The 18,956-nt window shown below is 43.4% G+C and overlaps 1 protein-coding gene across 3 annotated transcripts in view; it reads left to right on the plus strand.

The window, feature by feature from the left end:
- diaph1 (diaphanous related formin 1) overlaps positions 1-18,956 on the plus strand; it is an 82,634-nt gene that overhangs the window by 18,194 nt on the left and 45,484 nt on the right. For all 3 annotated transcript variants that reach the window (XM_058062953.2, XM_058062952.2, XM_058062954.2), the window contains 3 exons: positions 1,196-1,375; positions 4,219-4,749; positions 6,711-6,825. In XM_058062953.2, the coding sequence (XP_057918936.2) occupies positions 1,196-1,375; positions 4,219-4,749; positions 6,711-6,825 (826 nt within the window). The remainder of the gene's footprint in view (positions 1-1,195; positions 1,376-4,218; positions 4,750-6,710; positions 6,826-18,956) is intronic.

Below are 18,956 nucleotides of genomic sequence, written 5' to 3' on the forward strand. Positions count from 1 at the left end.
TAGTATTACGCAGCAGGATTTTAATAACATTTTGTGAGGGTAGTGTCTGACTGACATGGGATGACAAATGAGGGGGGAATGGAGAGTGATGAAAAGAATGAGCGTTCACACGTTTGACAGCTATCGGACACAAAAAATACTCCTAAAGACCAGCATCACACACGTCCTCGCATAAGGCCGTAAATGCCTTAATTACGGTGCGCTGCTACTCTAATGTTTCTGTCCTAGTGACGGGATAATTGCAGAGAGCTGAAACTAGCCTTCATTCAGACACACGGGATCATATCCATTGTACAAAGTCACACACACACACACACACACACGAGCACACATTTTTGTCATCGGCCTCCCACACATATTAGCGCTAGTCGTGTGTGATGGCGTAATTGCAGACAGTCTCTCTGGCAGGAATTAGGGATGAGGCTGTCAGGAAGCTGACAGCCAACGTGAACAAGGATGTGCGCGTGTGTATTCATGTGTTCCTACTTGGCGAGTGTACAAGAAGAAGACGAAAAACCGGAGCCTTCCGTACTGAAAATGAAACCGATGGCCGAAATATACCACGGAGTAGTAGACACTTCCAAGTCTAAGCCATTGAAAGCAGTACCAGCCTCACGTGCAGTACCGTGTATCATTGGATTATCAAGTGTTGCATTGATGTTATCTTAACAGCCCACCAGTGGTGGGTTTTGCACCGCCCCCTATTTGCATAGCAAGGCCGACATCATTGGAAAGCTTATCTTGCACAGATTCAACTGATATACACCGGTACCTCGGTTTTCGTGCACATTAAAAACCAGACTTTGTCGGAATGCTAGCATTGTAGTCGGGCGTTCTTGTCACAGTTAGTGATTGGTTGCTGCTTCCATAGTGGACCCCGGCCCCTCATCCAGTATGCTCATATTAAAAAAGCGTATTAAACCGTTGCCTGAGTTGGAATTGGGGAACTTTTGGGGAGTTGTGTGTATATTTTTTGTTTATGTCGTTTTAAATTGCTTTCTTTGTGGCTGGATTCCGGGGGCAGAGACAATAAGACTTGTCGTATTTCTTCTCCCTTTCATTTTAGGTTTAAAGAGTGTTGTGTTTGTTCTATTGTGTTTTTTTTATGTAATAAATGTTTTAAATAAATACATTGAAAAAGTGCATTTCTTTATGCCAAAGCATAATGACTGAAGAGTCTCTTTTCTTACACTAGTTGAACGCAGAGTTGACCGCACGCCACGAGTTGCAGGTGGAGCTGAAGAAACTCGAGGGTGACTATGAGCAGAAGCTGCAGGACCTGAGCCAAGAGAAGGAGCAACTGGCCTGCTCCAAACAGGAACGGGAAAATGAGAACCAGTGTCTGCAGCAGCAGCTCAGCACTCTGCAACAACAGGTACATGAAGTACATGAAGTACATGAAGTGATATTAGTCAATGAAGACCACAAACAGACTTCTTTTGGCCTTGAAAATCCACAGCATAGCTTTGACTGTAGGCACAACTACAGGAAGTGAAACTTCTTGGTGTTGGCGTTTGCTGCCAGATATATTTATTGACACGCCCACCTAAACAAAGCGAGGCCGTGCGGTATTAAGTGATTTGCTGAAGTGTAACTAGAACGGCTTGAAAAGCGTGCCTACAACTGAAAGGATATGGTGAAGCAAGCTAAATCCATCTGAGATTAAGAAGCTCATCGAAACACGGAAAAGTGGGAAATTGGGAGCGCAGCTGAATGACTGCAAGGACAAGAAAGGAACATGATGGATGTGGGACAAAAATACTTTTATGGAATCCCATTTAATTGTCCATCATGGTGAATTATGAGGAAATATGAGGCTTTTTGTCGCATTGTGTTGACAGTAATTTGCAGGCACCCGGTGTTAGAGACGGGGGGGCTACAGCTATAAGAACTGCCAGAAAATGTGTCACCTGCACAGGTTATGGAATGTAATAAGCCGACCGGATAGATTCCGTGGCTGTCATGACTCGGAGTAGCTGCTTTTCTACAAATTGGCATCACACGTTTTCCTGGATAATGTTTGGTGGCTCACATACAGTAACAACATGTTTTTTTCTTTTCCTATGTTGTGTCAGTCAGTGGCCTGCTGCATCACCATCTCGACTCTCCCAAACTTGGACTCGCTAACATTCCGAGTGACCCGGAACAATATTCCCTCATGCCAGTGCGCGTTACCATATAAAGATGTTCATCAATGTGTGCACCTATCGGCTTTTTTTTTTTTAGACTATACACTTTACAAAATTGACATTCATCCAAGTTTTGAGCGGCGGCAAAATTCATCTTCTTGCCACTCAAAAGCCCAACGCGTGCACACAGTTGTCCCAAGCATGGACATCAAACAGGCTTCTCAAGCTAAGATGGCCTCCCCTTCTTTCCGTTTGAGATACTGCCCATCCAAGATTCCTAGTCATGCAAGACGTCCCTCCGTTTGATGCGGCGCCCAACACTTCATCTGCTGCTTCATTAAGGAATCTTGCCTCACAGGCCCTTAAAGTCTGTCACTGTCCTTTTTCAAAGACTGATGAAACAACACGGGGGGTTTTCAAGCTGCATATTAAACACATTCTGTCATGTGAATGTGATGGAAGCAGACACACGCCTCAGACAGGTGGTCTTCACTTGCACGCATGAGATTCCCGCCATCGGTTGAACACCCAAAGTCACAGTCGCCATTTTGCTGAAAACAATTGTGTCGTTCTAAGGTCATATTTTGGTGATTTATAATAACGGGCATCCGTCTCTCTTGCTCTATATCAGTGGTCTCAAACTCAATTTACCTCGGGGCCGCTGGAGCTAGGGTCTGGGCGAGGCTGGGCCGCATCAGGTTTCCCCCCCCCAAAAAACACATTTATTAAAAACAGAAAAATGAATAAACTTTGCTTTGGTTTTCCGATTTTCTACAAGAAAAGCTCTGATAAAACATTCCACAGTTCTCAAATATCTTAATTTTTATTTTTCTACACAATAAGAAATAAAATAAACAAGAATAAAGAAAATCAGTCAGTAATAAATAAATATAATAATAATAATAATAAAATGGCAAATAATAAAAACTTAAGAAACCACACATAGTTGGTGGTTACACAAATTCTTTTTTTTCCAGATTAAAATGAACAAAGCATTATTAGAGCCCTGTAGACATGACAAAACACGACTATAGTCACATTTATACTCTTTTTATTTACAACATATTGCGCAACTGCAGGGTCTTGAGACACATGCTAACTCGCAAACTAGAGAGCTAGCGACCTAAACGGTAGCCTTCAAGTTATTTCCTTTAAACTTAAATAGCCAAAAACTTACCACTTCCACACGGATAGGGAGGATAACTATTAACAGTTATTTAACCTTTAACATGAACATTAATCAAAGGTAATAATTTTTTCTGGGTACATGATACCATACAGCATCCATATCAAACTTGCGCGGGCCGCACTAACATTAAACTTTCATATCAAGGCGGGGGCCCTCAAACTAGTGTGGCCGCGTGTTTGAGACCCCTGCCGTAGAGTGTGGAAGGGCACCCTGGGAAAAACGCCTTCAAGTTATTTCCTTTAAACTTAAATAGCCAAAAACTTACCACTTCCACACGGATAGGGAGGATAACTATTAACAGTTATTTAACCTTTAACATGAACATTAATCAAACGTAATAATTTTTTCTGGGTACATGATACCACACAGCAGCCATATCAAACTTGCGCGGGCCGCACTAACATTAAACTTTCATATCAAGGCGGGGGCCTCAAACTAGTGTGGCCCGCAGGCCGCGTGTTTGAGACCCCTGCTCTATGTTGTAAAACATGGGTGAACATTTGTTTCATCAGTGAAATGGCTCAGTCTATTTTTAAGAAAGACAAACTATTTGGTCACTACTTTTTATTCCATACTGTAACATCAAATTGCTTTTTACCTCCTCCTCTTCCTTCATCTTTTGCGTTTGAGGAATTAATCCCTCGCTATGTTTGCTATGTGCCTCGTCCTCCATTCTCGTCTCAGTCCTGCCAGACTTTAATCCCTCTCTATGTCACTCTGTCTCCTTCTTTTGTTCCGCCTAATCTAATCACTGTCTTGGCATGCCTATCACTTGGACATGGCGGCATTTGCCAAGAAGTAATGTCATTTCATGGAATGGAAAGCAGACAATGGATTATTAAACGGTAATATGTGTCCCGACAATAACGTTAATTATGTCACTTATTTCCTTTGCTTCAGATTGACAAGCTGTCCAAAGATCTGGAAGAGGCCAAGACTAAAGTTGTCACAGTAACGGTTCCTGTGCCAACTCCCGGTTTGCCGCCTCCACCTCCTGCCCCTCCTCTCCCCGGCCAGACCGGCGGTATGCCGCCACCGCCGCCGCCCCCACCCCTACCAGGTTGTACGACCATGCCACCGCCACCGCCTCCTCCTCCTCTGCCTGGTCAGGTCGGCATGCCTCCCCCACCGCCACCGCCTCCCTTACCAGGCATGCCAGGTCCTCCTCCACCCCCACCCTTGCCTGGCATGGCGGGACCACCCGGACCGCCACCTCCGCCACCCTTACCAGGTATGGGACCTCCCCCGCCGCCGCCACCGCCTGGTGGTCCTGGCATTCCTCCTCCTCCACCAGGTCCCGGCATGCCACCACCTCCACCGTTTGCCATGGGGGGCTGGGGTGCCCCTGTGCCACCCCCATTGCCTTTTGGGCTCCAGCCTAAGAAGGAATACAAGCCTGAGGTGCAGCTGAAGAGAGCCAACTGGAGCAAGGTGATATGTTAGTTCCATGCATTCAAACATTTTACTAAATTTACTTCATACTCTACCTGGTAGTCTTCATTGAGGGCCAAATTGGCCCACGCAACACAACAGAGCTTTCCCTTCATGCCGCGATTTCTCCTGTAGATATGTATATTACTGTCATTATGACATCTAGCTAGCTAGCTAGCTTTGTGTCAGACAGACGGGATGTGAAGTCCACACTCAATGTCCTCCCACTCCCACTCGAGCTTGACCATAAACATGCCCAGGAACATGACACCGACCCAAGGTGCGTTCAGGGACCAGTTGCAAAGCACAAGTTTTGTTTGAATATTTAGCTTCAACCCCAAATTGTGCCACTTATACTGCCGTGGTAATTCATATTCTCAGTCTTATTTCCAGGTGTTAAGTTTGACATTGCTCAGCGTGTATTTTGTGTGTGTGTGCGTGCGTGTAGACGCATCAGTGAGTCACAGCTTTAACAGCAAGGTTGAAGAGCGAATTGCCTTGCATACTTGTATCTTATGACTATCCTTCATGCTGTGCTCCTCCCTCTCATCTGTGATGGTTAAAACATCAAAATGGCCCTCTGTCTTCCTTTAGCCCCGAGCTACTGTTTAATGGCTCCAGCAGACTTCATCAATGTTTAGCCCTCTCTCTCTCTCTGTCTCTGTCTCTCGCTTGCTCGGTCTGGCGAATGTTTGACGAGGATGTCACAGAAATTGCTTTTTAATAAGCCTTCGTCTTGTAACAGCACCACTGAAAGATAATTAAATTGCAGCTCGAAAGGACCGTATTCTTTTTGTAATTTAAATTAACTTTTTTTTTTTCCCCAACTTGGTCTCAACCTCCTTTTGTGAGCTCTTGTTTTTTTTTTTTTGTTTTTTTTTTTCTGGCAAGATCCTGAGCTCATCCTTGTCTCACTTTCTCTCCCGCCACCCTGTCTTTTCCATGCTACTACACCCCCCCACCCCACCCCGTCCCTGCGGCTTTGTCCATAATGAAATGCCTGATATCTGTAAATGTACTAGCAGTGCTTTCACTCTTCCCTTTGCCTAATGAGAACACTCAAAGTGATGGAACCACATACAAGTTAATTGTAGCTCATGACCAGAATAGAAAGGGAGACAATAGAGAACCCAAGAACCGGACGTAGAATTTTTTGTTTCTTCAAATGGCAGCGTTTTTTGTTGTTGTTTGTGGAGAACATAGCTGTGGTGTAAGATCAATGTTTAACCACTTCCACACATAGGGAGGATAACTATTAACAGTTATTTAACCTTTAACATGAACATGAATCAAACGTAATAATTTTTTCTGGGTACATGATACCATACAGCATCCATATCAAACTTGCGCGGGCCGTGTGTGTTTGAGACCCCTGCCGTAGAGTGTGTAAGTGCACCCTGGGAAAAATGTACAATTTGCCCAAACCTGACATCAGCAAAACATACACGGCTTGGCCGTACGGATGCCACATGGAGACGCCGTACGTTTGCCACCTGAAAACAACAAAGAAAGAATCTCTGCGGCGGGTCTACGACCAGTTTGCGTGCGTTTTTTTTTGCATTTAGACCAGCCGCAGGCGCTGGTAGGACCTGTCGTGACCTCGGCTTAAGAATGAGGGGGTGGAGAAAAGTCCAAGATTCTTTCTTTCGTTCGACTTCCGTGTGAAGGTCTGGAGCTAAAGCTTCTTTGTGGTGTGCAGATTAGTGAAAACGACTGCCTGTTTCCTCTCTTCCTCCTCCTTTCAGCCATCATTCCCTTCCCCGCTTCCTCTCTATGCGCATCCCCTCCCTTTACTTCAGTGCCCTTGCCGCTTTGTATTACAGCCTGACTGTTTCCAGCACAATTTGGCAGGTGCATGCATAAACACTATTGCGGAGTGATGATTACTTTCTGAAACAGAGCAGGAATCCCTGTTCTCTGTTGCCCTATCGCTGTCTCACTGGTGTCACTTTCTCTTTTAGATTGGACCCGAAGACCTCTCCGAGAGTAGTTTCTGGACTTCGGCCAAAGAGGAGAAATTTGAAAACAATGAGCTCTTTGCCAAGCTCACCTTGGCCTTCTCCTCGCAGACCAAGAGTGAGTGTGTGTGGCTGCTTTGCATATACTCGCCATCATCATTTATGTGCAGTCATCTAAGGAAATGTTTTTCCCTGCTTTTCACTTCTCCCCGCATTATCCCCTCCCTTTCTGTCTCTCTCCCTGATCCATGTATCCATTTAAATCCTCCATCCGGCTCCGCTTCCATCAGCTACTAAAGGTAAGAATAGCCTGTATCAAGACGGTCATTTCATTTTTTCCCCTCCTTCTCTTCCGCTTAGAGGACACGCCGCACATTTACATTACTCCTGAACACCCTGTCAAAATAATATCCCCGTATTAGTTCATGTATGAGTCACCGGCACATCGCCTGCGTATGGGATCATCCTCCCAATTACTTGTGCGGAGCGCCGGATCAGATAAATTTGCACTTTGCGGCACGGAAGGGCAATGACGGACTCTGGGCTCTGAAGGTGGAAGGAGAGATAAGGGAGAAGGTCGCCGATGCCCTTTCGACGTGCCACCTGCTGTCCTGGCACAAAAGTGCTGACACAGGGCCCTCCGCTCGCACGAGCACACCTGTCCAATCCCATCACCTTGTCCCGGTGTCACCCAGCCTTCTGCTCTAACTCCTCCATATTCATATCATAATGAGAACACGAACAAGGCAGACACTGTGTGTGTGTGTGTGTGTGTGTGTGTGTGTGTCCGTCTGACCTTCACGTACAGTCACGCACACACTCGCGAACGTGTCATGAATAAACAAACGGGCACCTGAACACACGGCCAATTCTGGCTGTTGATGTCAGTTAAAATGTCAGCCCTGGCAGCTGTCCCGTCTATACTCACCTGTATGGCAGTTGTAACGCCCCCCCACCCACTCTCACACCTTAATTTGACAACCTCCCCCCGTCCCTTTTCCTCGTGACCCATATTCCGCCACTTTCATTTTTTTTTTTTTTCACAGGGAAAGATTGCCGCCTATTCCAGATGATGTCTAATAACCTTTTCACTATAAAGACACTGTGGCCTTTTCATAGGCTCACACCTGTCTGTTTGCCTGCCTGCGAGGGTGTCATTTATTAGTGTGTGTTGTACGTGTTTGGCATCTGAAGTCTGTATCCGGGAGGGGGAAGTCTTTATTCATGCGTGAGTTAGACCTTGTTGGAAATAAGCTTTCTAAATCTGAGGGTTGAAAAAAAAAAAAAAAGCTGTTTTTTATAATGTTTATGTGCTTTCAGTGCAAGTGTGCTCGAAGCCACGCTTTCTCTATTGGTGTACATGTTTACGTGGCCGTGACGGTGCATGCATATATCGCCTATATCCAGAGTGACCCCCATCACCCTTTGTCTGTCCTACTCATACTTAAACCCACCTCTCAAGGCCTTAATGCATTCATTCCGACCTCCCTACCTTCCTCCTTATCCCTCACCTTCGGGAGGTCGTCTTCAGTCTTCCGATCCTTGCGGTGCCCTTTCTCCTGCTCTCATGTCTCCCTTTCCTCATTACGCCACAAAGGAAGACCGGCGCTGCACGGAGCCATCACTCAGCCCTCCTGACCCTTCGTTCTTTCCATCAACTGCCAAGCGGCGCACACCCACACAAACATGCATGCCGGGGGATACAGTGCTCAGTGCAGGGTTGTGGCTTCTGACCTTTGCACTTTGAGGTTAGGGCAGCGATGGCAGTCACATCTACTGGCTGAAGGACATACCGCATTATGGTGTGGTCTTTATCCACCTGACTCAATGGTCAACACAAATATTACGTGGTACCGTGCTGGTAAAAGCCAATACATATTTCTATATTTCTGTGCCAAATTAGCCAAATTATTCTTGGGTTAGGATAGTTTTCCCCCAAGAACAAGCTCAAGTCCTCCAACCTCTTAGGTCTGCTTTGCACCACTTAAAGAGCTCGGCGGCTCGCAGCATTCATTATCTGGTGTTTGTGTGTAATTATTCTCTTAGCATCTAGAGAGAATCCATCATCACGCATTTCCTAAACGTTTGGCAAATTGTGCGCGGTATTATGTTGGTTTAATTCTTCATTTAAATTCTATTAATATGTCTGATCTCATTAAGCCGCCGCTGTTGACTTTACACGCATGCACACTCACAGATCATCTCCTGGTGTTTTTTTCCACTCGTTCAAAGACAGAGCTCACGCATTATTAGCAATGTGTGTTTTCTTCTCTGTCATTAAAGCGAGCGAGGTTTGGGAAATTAACAATGCATACAGCTACGCGTTTCATCGGGTGGTCTGAAAACATTCTTTGGCTTAATTGCCCGGCTTCCTGCGGGCGGCTTCTCTCTGCAACATTCTATAACTTTGTGTGACTTTGGTAAACAATATTTTCATGTGTGCTTTGTGGGTGTAAAGGCCTGATAATCAGTCTCCCGCTGCGACCATATGTGATAATAAACAGCCCGCTTCACATCAGCAAGTGTGGCTACGAGGCTTTATCGTGCATAATATTGCAGACGCCGAGCTGATCCCCGCCTTTTCCATCGAGTTCCTGGATCCTAATTCACGTCTCTTTAGTGTTTTTGTCAGTTGACTACGCGGTGCTAAGTTGTCTTGCCTGCATCATTCAGAATAGCGATTATCACGTTGATAAGAGGGAAAATATCCGCCAGCGTATGATTCTCCATTTGCTATTCTTGTGTGAGTGTTTGATAGCGCAGTTACCAAAAGGCCAAGTAAGAGAAAGGAGATGGGGGGGGGGGGCAAACAAGGGAAGGCTGGGCTGGAGGAACGTTGGTGATTAATTTGACTCGGGAGAGAAAAGAAGAGAAAAGGGCTAGGAGCATATAAGATTATTAATCCTCATAATGGGAGGATCATTTTCATATCCCAATTCTCCAGCCTGTACGCTCTTTTCTTCCTCCTTGTCTCTGTCTTAATTACTACATTTCGTCAGTTTGTTGTAGGAAGATGACCTCATTTTTCTTCAGTGGTAGAACACCCCAACTATACTGTGTTGTTTTACATGCAATAGCTCCGTCCTATAACGTAATACATCGTATCTCCATGCAACCCCAAGAGGTTTATTAGACCTGGATGCAGTGGTTAGCGTAGTAATACTGCCGTGTTTCCTTCGTAGCTTAGCCACGTTTGCAAAACAATTCTAATAAGGCTTTTGATCTCCCCGTGTTCTCCCTACGTGTACTTGGTTTTCCTTTCAGGTCTGCTCCATTCATTTTTCACCTTAATGAGGCACTAATTGATAAATAAGGGCCTTGTGTGATTGCAGGTGCACATGCTTGCCTGGGGGCTTCTCAAGGGGCTTAGGCCAATCAGTTAAAGGAATGAGACATGCAGATTATTAACGACCCGAGCGGCATTAAGATTTGTGGGCCGGGGTTGTTGATTAGATCATTAGAGGACCTACTTAAAATACTTAATAACATTTGTTGACTCTTACAGTTAACGGGCTGAAGGGCGTAGTCGGTCAAAGAAAATGTTCCCCGCATAATGAAAAACATTAAGATCAAGCATCAATCCCTTCATAGCCTTTCTTTTTTTTCCAAGTGCTACAACTGTAACGTGGGATATATATATATATATATATATACACCGAAATGTCACCCAGGAGATTATGTGAAATAATGTCACTGTACGTTTCACAGTTGGTCACATTGAATGTCACATAATATTTTCTATTTCTTCTCACTTCTGTCGTCAGCTCTAAATATATTTTATATGCATTTGATGTATTTTATATTCATCAGACTGCAGCCAGCCCAGCTCAGCCATGACTGACTGCGATACTCTGATTTTCCACTGTTGAGTCTTCTTTAGGTCACAGACTGTCTTTGTCACGGTGTGTTCACTTGTATGTGTGGCTGTTTATAATTAGACAGAAAAAAGTCCATGGAACATGTGGACACACTCCTAGAATGGGAAATATGTAATAAAAATCAGCTGATTTAGCATTGCATCGCAAAAACTACGTGGACAATGGCCACATTTTATTAACCCAAACTCCATAGTAGTTTACATAGGTTCAAAGAGTCTGTTTTTGTCAAACCATCTTCTTAATTAGTTTACTTCTACTGCTCTATAGTTGTATCTGTGTGAGATTGTGTAATTGGTCTTAATCAGTACAGTGGAACAAGTCGCACACAAAACTGTCCGTCCCCTGCGCTCTCTACAATTAGAGAAAGCTGCTTGATATTTCATGCAAATTAGCCATGAAAGCATCTCTGTCCAACATGGCTGAGTTTACAATAATGTGAAATAATAAGGCAAGAAGAAGGGAATACACACTGCACTACTTCCACTTGAATCAAATAAGGGGCCCAGGAGTCACACGTGGAGGGGAGCCAAAGGGAGCAATGAAGCGTTCAGGATTGAGGTCTATGTCAAACACCATAGCGAGTGTATCCAAACTGTGGTGCCAGAAGAAAACATGGTATTGGAGGTTACATTGTAACAATCTGTGTGTCTGACACAAATGAAGGAGGACCATGTTTAGCATGAGGATGTCACACCTATCTCCTCATACCTAGTTTGTCAGGGTTAAGAGATCCACCAGTGTTGGAGATGATGGCTATGGAGCGTCTTTGGTCCATGGTTTTTCAATTGCATCCAAATGAGCCAATCCAATGAGCTGACAGCAGGGTTCTGAGAGGCAAGGTGCATCTTAAGAGGGATTCGTTGATGAGCGTAGTTTTATTTGAGCTCAGGACGGGCATGTGCCAGTTCCTCTCTGGGAGCAAGGTTTGATGCCAAGCAGTTTGGGATCAAATCTGACAGTGCAGGACTTCCCCGGTGTTTAGTGAGCTGCTGATGGAAATTGGAATATGTTGGAACAAGTAAAGGAAGTTGAGGAGAATTGTTGGCTTTTGAAGTGTAAAGCTTGGTCCTGTGCACCTCATTAGTAAACATTAATCTATTTTGGTATTTCTTTTCTGTGAAATTCTTTGGTATCTCTGACGATTTCCATTTTTTGTTTGTGTTTCTGACCGGATTTCCAATTGCATGTTGTTGTTTACAGGACGCCAAGCTTGTGTGTCCATTCAGGTGTTTATGTGTGCTGTTGCGCTTAAGTTGGAATCCCAAGTATACCTCTTAAGCCCGGGATCAGTAGTGGTGCATTGGATTGGCTTTGCTCAATCACTAAGCCTCGGTGCGTATTCTTGGTGTTGCAATCACGAGCGTTCCCTCATCCACCAAATAGCCCACAAAGCGCCACGCATTCATCGGGCCTTATCAGGTTCAAAACACATCTGCATGCCCACGTTGGCGCTCCCTCACGTACACACACACGTAGACCCACACCATACAAACGTATGCGTTTGTCTGGCTGATTCTCTTCGATCCCTCATTACGTCTGTCTCTCTCTCGTCTCTGTTTTGCATGCAAATAAGCCAAGTTTACTCCTGCTGGAGCATCACCGCGGCGTGTGCCTAATCCCCTTGCTTCCTTTTCTCTTTCTTGGAGATTATCCCGTTTTTGAATTGGAATAAGCCCACTTTGCTTCACTCGGCCTCCTCTCGCAGACAGCCCATCGGTCAGCCAACCGGTTTTCCAATCTCCCATCACAACTCCCATTAGCATTTAAATGTGTCCAATGATAGCATGGCTTAGCAGCTGTTAAGAGCATATATATATATGTGTGTATTTTGTAAGATGCGTGTATGCCTTAAATGCAGGCAATGTCTGATAAGCACAAAAGCTTGTTACAGAAAGCTAAATATATGCATTCTTTGTCATTTTCCTGAGGGGGGAAAAAAATGATGTGAGGGTATGAAGAGCTTGATATTGTATACGTAGCTACCTTCCTTCCGCCCACTGCTCTTTTACATTGTTTGCCTTTTGGTCACAGCAACATATTCTTATTCCTCCCACTCTGTTTTTATTATGTGTGCTTTTTGTGCATATGTGTGCTTGGCTGCGACTGCGTTTGTCAAGGTAAAGGTGTTTTCGTTTTGATACTGATGAGGTATCAAAGGCAAGAAAAAGTCAAAGCTAAGCCATTGCTATGATTAGAAAGCCAATCCATCGCTCAAAAAAACAGTTCTTTCTGCAAATTGGTTAACATTCCTGAACATTTGCTGCTTGTGTCTTCCAAGTGTCCTTTTCCCTCCGCCTGGTATCGCAAACACCCGCCGCCCCCGAGGAGGCACAAAGTGCCATACGCGCACCACACACCCAAGATTACCGAGCATGACCTTGTACTCTATCCACATATGCCACACGTATCAGATGCAGGGCGCGGAGCTTGCAGGAACCTTCACGCTCCCTCTTCAAACCCCTCCCACGGGGGAAGGAGATTTCCAGAGTCTTAAGTGTAGGACACAGGAACCAAACATATCTCGAGGCTGTTCGATACTTGAACTCTTGCCGCACCAGTCGCAATCGCAGGCCAGCGAGCACATTAAAATCGTTTCTAGATTGCAGTTGCATTATGGATGTTTATGCAACAATACATGAAATGTTCCCTTTGTGAAGATACTAAGGTTTTCAACATCATTTTCTAGTAAATGTTGTGGTAGTTAAGTTGGATGAAAACAACAGGAAGCAGTCAAAGTACTATGACTGTTCCCTTTACTGCGGTGTTGCAAGGGCATCTACCTTACTGTATATTTGAGGGCACACAAATATGAGGGCGGCACTTTGAAGTTACTGATAAATACGTTTAGTGGAAAAAAAAACAGCAACAACTTCAAAGATAAGGCTGACATGATAGGAACATTTCCTCCTTTCCTCCTTTTCATACAGCTCAAGATTTAGTCGTTCCTCTTATCTCAATGCCGTCTCGATGGAGATTTTTATGGGAAATGTGGAGGAATATGGGGAAGGGGGTGGGGGGGGCAGCTGTTCTTTGAGAAAGGAAAGATGAAATCTGCAGAAGCGTTTCATAGTGTCTTTGAAAGTCCAATCTTATCTCAGTCAAATTGTTTTAGCGTAGCCCTCAGCTGTTGCTAATGTGTTGTTAGCTGGCTAGCCAACTCGAGATGATGATCTTCTTCACGATGCTCATGTCTTTCATCAAGATAAGGACACCATGTGGTAGCGCTATTATTAAACAAAAGTCCTTTTCTCTGAGGGCCATTTGTAACTGTCAATATATCTGAATAGAAACATGGATGTGACCTCATCATATTAATACACAATTGCCAAAGCTATTTATTAGAATGTTTTGGATGGTTTTCCTTGGAATGAGCAAAGTCAGAATGGCAAGATCAGGGGTCTCAAACATGCGGCCCGCGGGCCAAATGTGGCCCGCAGGACACTAGTTTGAGGCCCCCGTCTTGATATGAAAGTTTTCCACTGTTCTCAAATATCTTAATTTTTATTTTTCTGCACAAAATAAGATGAAAAATAAATAAATCAAGAATAAAGAAAATCAGTAATAAATAAATATAATAATAATAATAAAACGGCAAATAATAAAAACTTAAGAAACCACATATAGTTGGTGGGTAGACAAATTATTTTTTCAGATTAAAATAAACAAAGTATTATTAGAGCCCTGTAGACATGACAAAACACGACTATAGTCACATTTATACTCTTTTTATTTACAACATATTGCGCAACTGCAGGGTCTTGAGACACATGCTAACTCGCAAACTAGAGAGCTAGCAATCTAAACGGTAGCCTCCAAGTTATTTCCTTTAAACTTAAATAGCCAAAAACTTACCACTTCCACACAGATAGGAAGGATAACTATTAACAGTTATTTAACCTTTAACATGAACATTAATCAAACTTAATAATTTTTTCTGGGTACATGATACCATACAGCATCCATATCAAACATGCGCAGGCCGCACTAATATTAAACTTTCATATCAAGGCCGGGGCCTCAAACTAGTGTCCTGCGGGCCACATTTGTCCCGCGGGCCGCGTGTTTGAGACCCCTGACCTAATAGAACTGAAAATACTTTTTCAGATAAAGTGTCCAGCCCTTTTCCTTCTTAAACGTCTACCCCGAATCACTCGGTTAAGAAAGTATTTGCTCCCGTTGCACAATATCATGACTTGTGTTAGTGTTTTTTCACGACTTTTTGCTCTTCAAAATTGTTTTAATTCCATTTGTATGCTCTCGAGAAGCTTTAGTTTTACCGGTGGAGACAAATTGCCCTGCAGTCTGTAGCTTTGTCAGCTCAGTGTTTATATGAGTAACCCAGTGGCATTTACACCAGGCCATGATCCACTTTCTGCCCTTAATCTGCTACATTTTACCTACTGGCATTTTACTCTGCACAGGACTTCTCGTGTCATGCATCTCGCCACCGGATTTACTCGAATGCAGATTTTATGAGTGCATTTTTTGCTGCGTCTGTGAGAACATGTTTGGGCCTGTTGGGGTTGTGTGTGTGTATTTGGATGCAGGAGCCTTGTTCTATTATGCGGTATCTGCATATGTCGTGTTCTGTGAGATGAAGGTTCTGCTTTGCCCAGAAGGCACCTTAATTTTTCACCATGCTGTATGTGCTCCACACTACACCGCTCCTTGTGGATGTGTACTTCGACCCCCCCCCCCCCCCCCCCCTCTTCTCCCTATTCATCACCTTCCCCTGTCATCATCGCACTCCCTCTCCGCAATCACCACCCACCCCTCGCCACACACGTACATGTCTAATCAAAGCGGGGCGCTCGCTAGATTAATACTTCAGAAAACTCCCTACAGACATTCCCGTATTTTGACCAGTTTCAGGTACCGTTTCGCTCTCGGTGTGTACGCCTCCACCTCCTCCTTCCCAGCTTTGAATTTTTAACCTCCCCTCTGAATAAGAGATGTGGCTGTCCTCATGGGGAACGGATAGGGAAAGGAGGGGAGGACACGTAATGAAGGGAGGCGGGAGGTGAGGAGGCTGAAGGGAAAAGGTTGTCCCTAAACACACTTTCACATTTATCCCCCCTAAAACTTCACTCTGTATGTTCAATAATGCATGGCCATATCTCCCACCCAGCAACCCTCCCCCGTTCTACTCATCCTGCCCTTCCTTCCTCGCCTTCATCTTCATCTCGCCGCGGTTCCCCAAGTGCTCATCACCCCACCTTGCAGATTAAATGCAGGGTGAAAGTGAGACTGGCAAGGCAGGGCATGGTTGCAGGGCATCGGGGACCACCGGTGGAAGACAGAGAACGCCGATGACTAATTTGTCATCCCGGGAAAGAGTTATAAATTTGGAAGTGAGGGAGTCGGCTTCGGAGTTGTAGCAGTTCAGGCGCGCGATGAAGCTTCACTGGGCTTGAAAATTACACTCAACTTCAGCAACTTCAGATTTTTTTTTGCTAAAATGTTTAGAACTTTTTGGTCAGCGGAGTATTGTTACGTCCGTGTTGCAATGAAAATAGACTAGACTATTTCACTTCAGTTCCCATCAATAATGCAGTACAGTTGAATGCGTCGCTAACGCCTGTTTCCGTCGTTCCATCATGATCGACATCCCTGCCTCGACTGTCATCATGTTCGCACTTGCTACACTGAAGGTTGTGGGTTCCATCTTCTGTCCTGCTGATTTTTGTATGAAAACCACTTTCCAAATACATTTTTTTTAACATTCTTATTGCCATCAAAACATTAAACAATACCTCGATAGTCACCTTTACACTCATATTACCCAATACAGTTATATACTGTATATAGTTATAATAAGGGTAAAAATGTTATTTTAGACTAATTATAAGCCTTGACGCTAGAGGAGCTAAAGAAGCTAAAGAGGAGCTAAATAAAGCACGGCCCCTAATAAATACACGGTGAACCCCCATGCAAAAAATACGAGATACTGATGTTTGGGTTGGTCACCTGTTCAGACACAGTCTCAAGTTCTTGTTTTTTTAATGCACAAGATTAGACACATGCGATCCAGAAAATGATATGAAAATGTCACAAAAAAGTGGGCTAATAAATTGAAAAATAACAGATGGAATGATGCATCACGCTACAAGAAGCAATGAAGTCTGTAAAATTTAATAATTAAAAAAAAATCCAAAAATTGTTAACGATAATGATGAAAATGGTAATATTAATGATGATTATAATGATGGTAAAAAAAAAAGTTGATATTTTGCAGCCCAGAGTCTCTCATGAGTTCAATACACAGCGAAGCGAGAGTGTATCGATAATCCATTGTCAGGTTTAATACTGTTATGGTTTCATCACACCCCTACTTTTGACTCATATAATTCCACCACACAACATGATTTATTAAAGAATGTATTTTTGAACAGTGCCGCAAAAGTGTAGTGGAGTGGTGAGGGACGACTGTACAGTAATTTTCTCATGCCCTACATGTACGCAGCGCAGCACAGTGCTTGTTTATGCTTTGTTTTGGATGTGGTTTTGGTGGCAAAGGCTTGAACTTTGGAAGAAGAAGGAAGCTCTTCATGGCTTGTTTTGCATGCAGATGGCATCAACAGCCTCTGTCTGTCTGGGTGAATGGAGCGCCACACCAGAGAGAGACCTCGAAAGATCTTTCTTTTTTTCCATGTCTTTCATGAATATGTTTTTGAGGAACTCTGAAGGAATTGATGCTTTCAGAGATTTGTGAACATTTCTCGTGTTTCGCCGCTTCGCTGTTTTCGGCACTGCAACGCTGCAAGAATCATAACTATACTGACTACTCGCTATTGCTAGTTTATGGGGTTTAATTTCATTTGAACATGCATCATATTACAGTTGAGTGCATCCCATAATCAGTTCACACCATCTGGTACTTTTACAATCAGTAACTGTTACATTTGTTCACTTCCTGCTTTCATAATATAGTTTTTTTTGTTCGTTTTATTTTTTTAATTTTTAAACTTTTTAATTTTAAATGTTTTATTTTTACGACTATTTATTTTTTTTTATTTTTATTTGTACTCCAGTTTCCTCCCACATTCCAAAAACATGCTATGTTAATTGGTAATGGTAGTTCCCAGTTCCACATGTCCAAAAGGAGTAGGAAGAAGCAAAGCTTATTAAATCCTACACCTCCATCTGGTACTTTTACAATCAGTAACTGTTACATTTGTTCACTTCCTGCTTTCCATAATACAGTTTAAGGTTGTTGTTTTGTTTTTTTTTTATAAATAATGTACCTTGTACCGAAGTACGGGGTGATATGAGCATCCAATGACATAATGGTTACCATAGTAACCGTCAATATAGTGATATATAGTATATATATACATATATATAGCACATCATGACTGGTTCATCTTTGTATTTAGCAAACATCAACTGCTTGTATTGTTTCTTGAATTGGCTCATCGTTGTGCATTGTTTGATTTCCTTACTCAATCCATCCCATAGTTTGATTCCACATACTGAAATGCTATGGCTTTTTAACCTAGTCCTAGCATAGAAGTGTTTCAAATGTACTTCTTCCCTCAGATCATATTTCTCCTCTCTTGTAGAGAAGTATTGGATGACATTTTTAGCTTATTGGTTGTTTTTAGCCTTATGCATTATTTTAGCTGTTGAGAACTGTTGAGAAGAAGATGAACTATATCAGCAAGGTGAAGTATTTGTGATTTTTAGGGAAATGCAGTGAAACGCTATATTACTGTCACTAATAAACTCAAGTCTGCTGGCCTGGCAAGGCAAAGATAACATAAACTCATCGGAAGACCAAAATTCTCTTGAACTGAATTTCTAATACACGTCTGCTCATTTGTTTTAGGTGCTAGTGGCTCAGTGGAAATAAGAAACGTGCTGCTAGTGGCGCCGCTTATTTGGTTAATTCAGCACATTGGTGAATTGATGAGAAAAAAGCGCGTTGGCTTTTGGGGTAATTGGTTACATCAACAAAGATGAAAGTCTGCTGACATTGTAGGGGAGCCTGCTGATTAAGGAATGACAAAACACATTCGTCAATGATTAGCATTGCTAATGTATATCAGATGGGAAATGATATTTTGGACACAGCACTGTTGCTATTGTCCTTTATAGGCCACAACAATGCTTTTTCCTGCCTTTATATCTTTCTCTCCTTCCTTTATGGCCTTTTTTGTTCTTCCCTGTGTGCTTTTATTGTCTAAGAGGTTGACCACGTAACAGAAAGCACCATTATTCTTCTCGCTCCATTGTTTGGCACTCAACTCCACCGCCCCCTCCCCCCCTCTCCAAATAGGTTATTTAGGTCTCGGTACTTAACTGTACAGAGTTAATGGTCAGCCAGCACACAAACACACACACACACACACACACACACACACACACACCG

Source organism: Doryrhamphus excisus, linkage group LG22, assembly GCF_037039965.1.
Source record: "Doryrhamphus excisus strain RoL-2023G ecotype Guam linkage group LG22, RoL_Dexc_Guam_v1.1, whole genome shotgun sequence".
NCBI lineage: Eukaryota > Metazoa > Chordata > Actinopteri > Syngnathiformes > Syngnathidae > Doryrhamphus > Doryrhamphus excisus.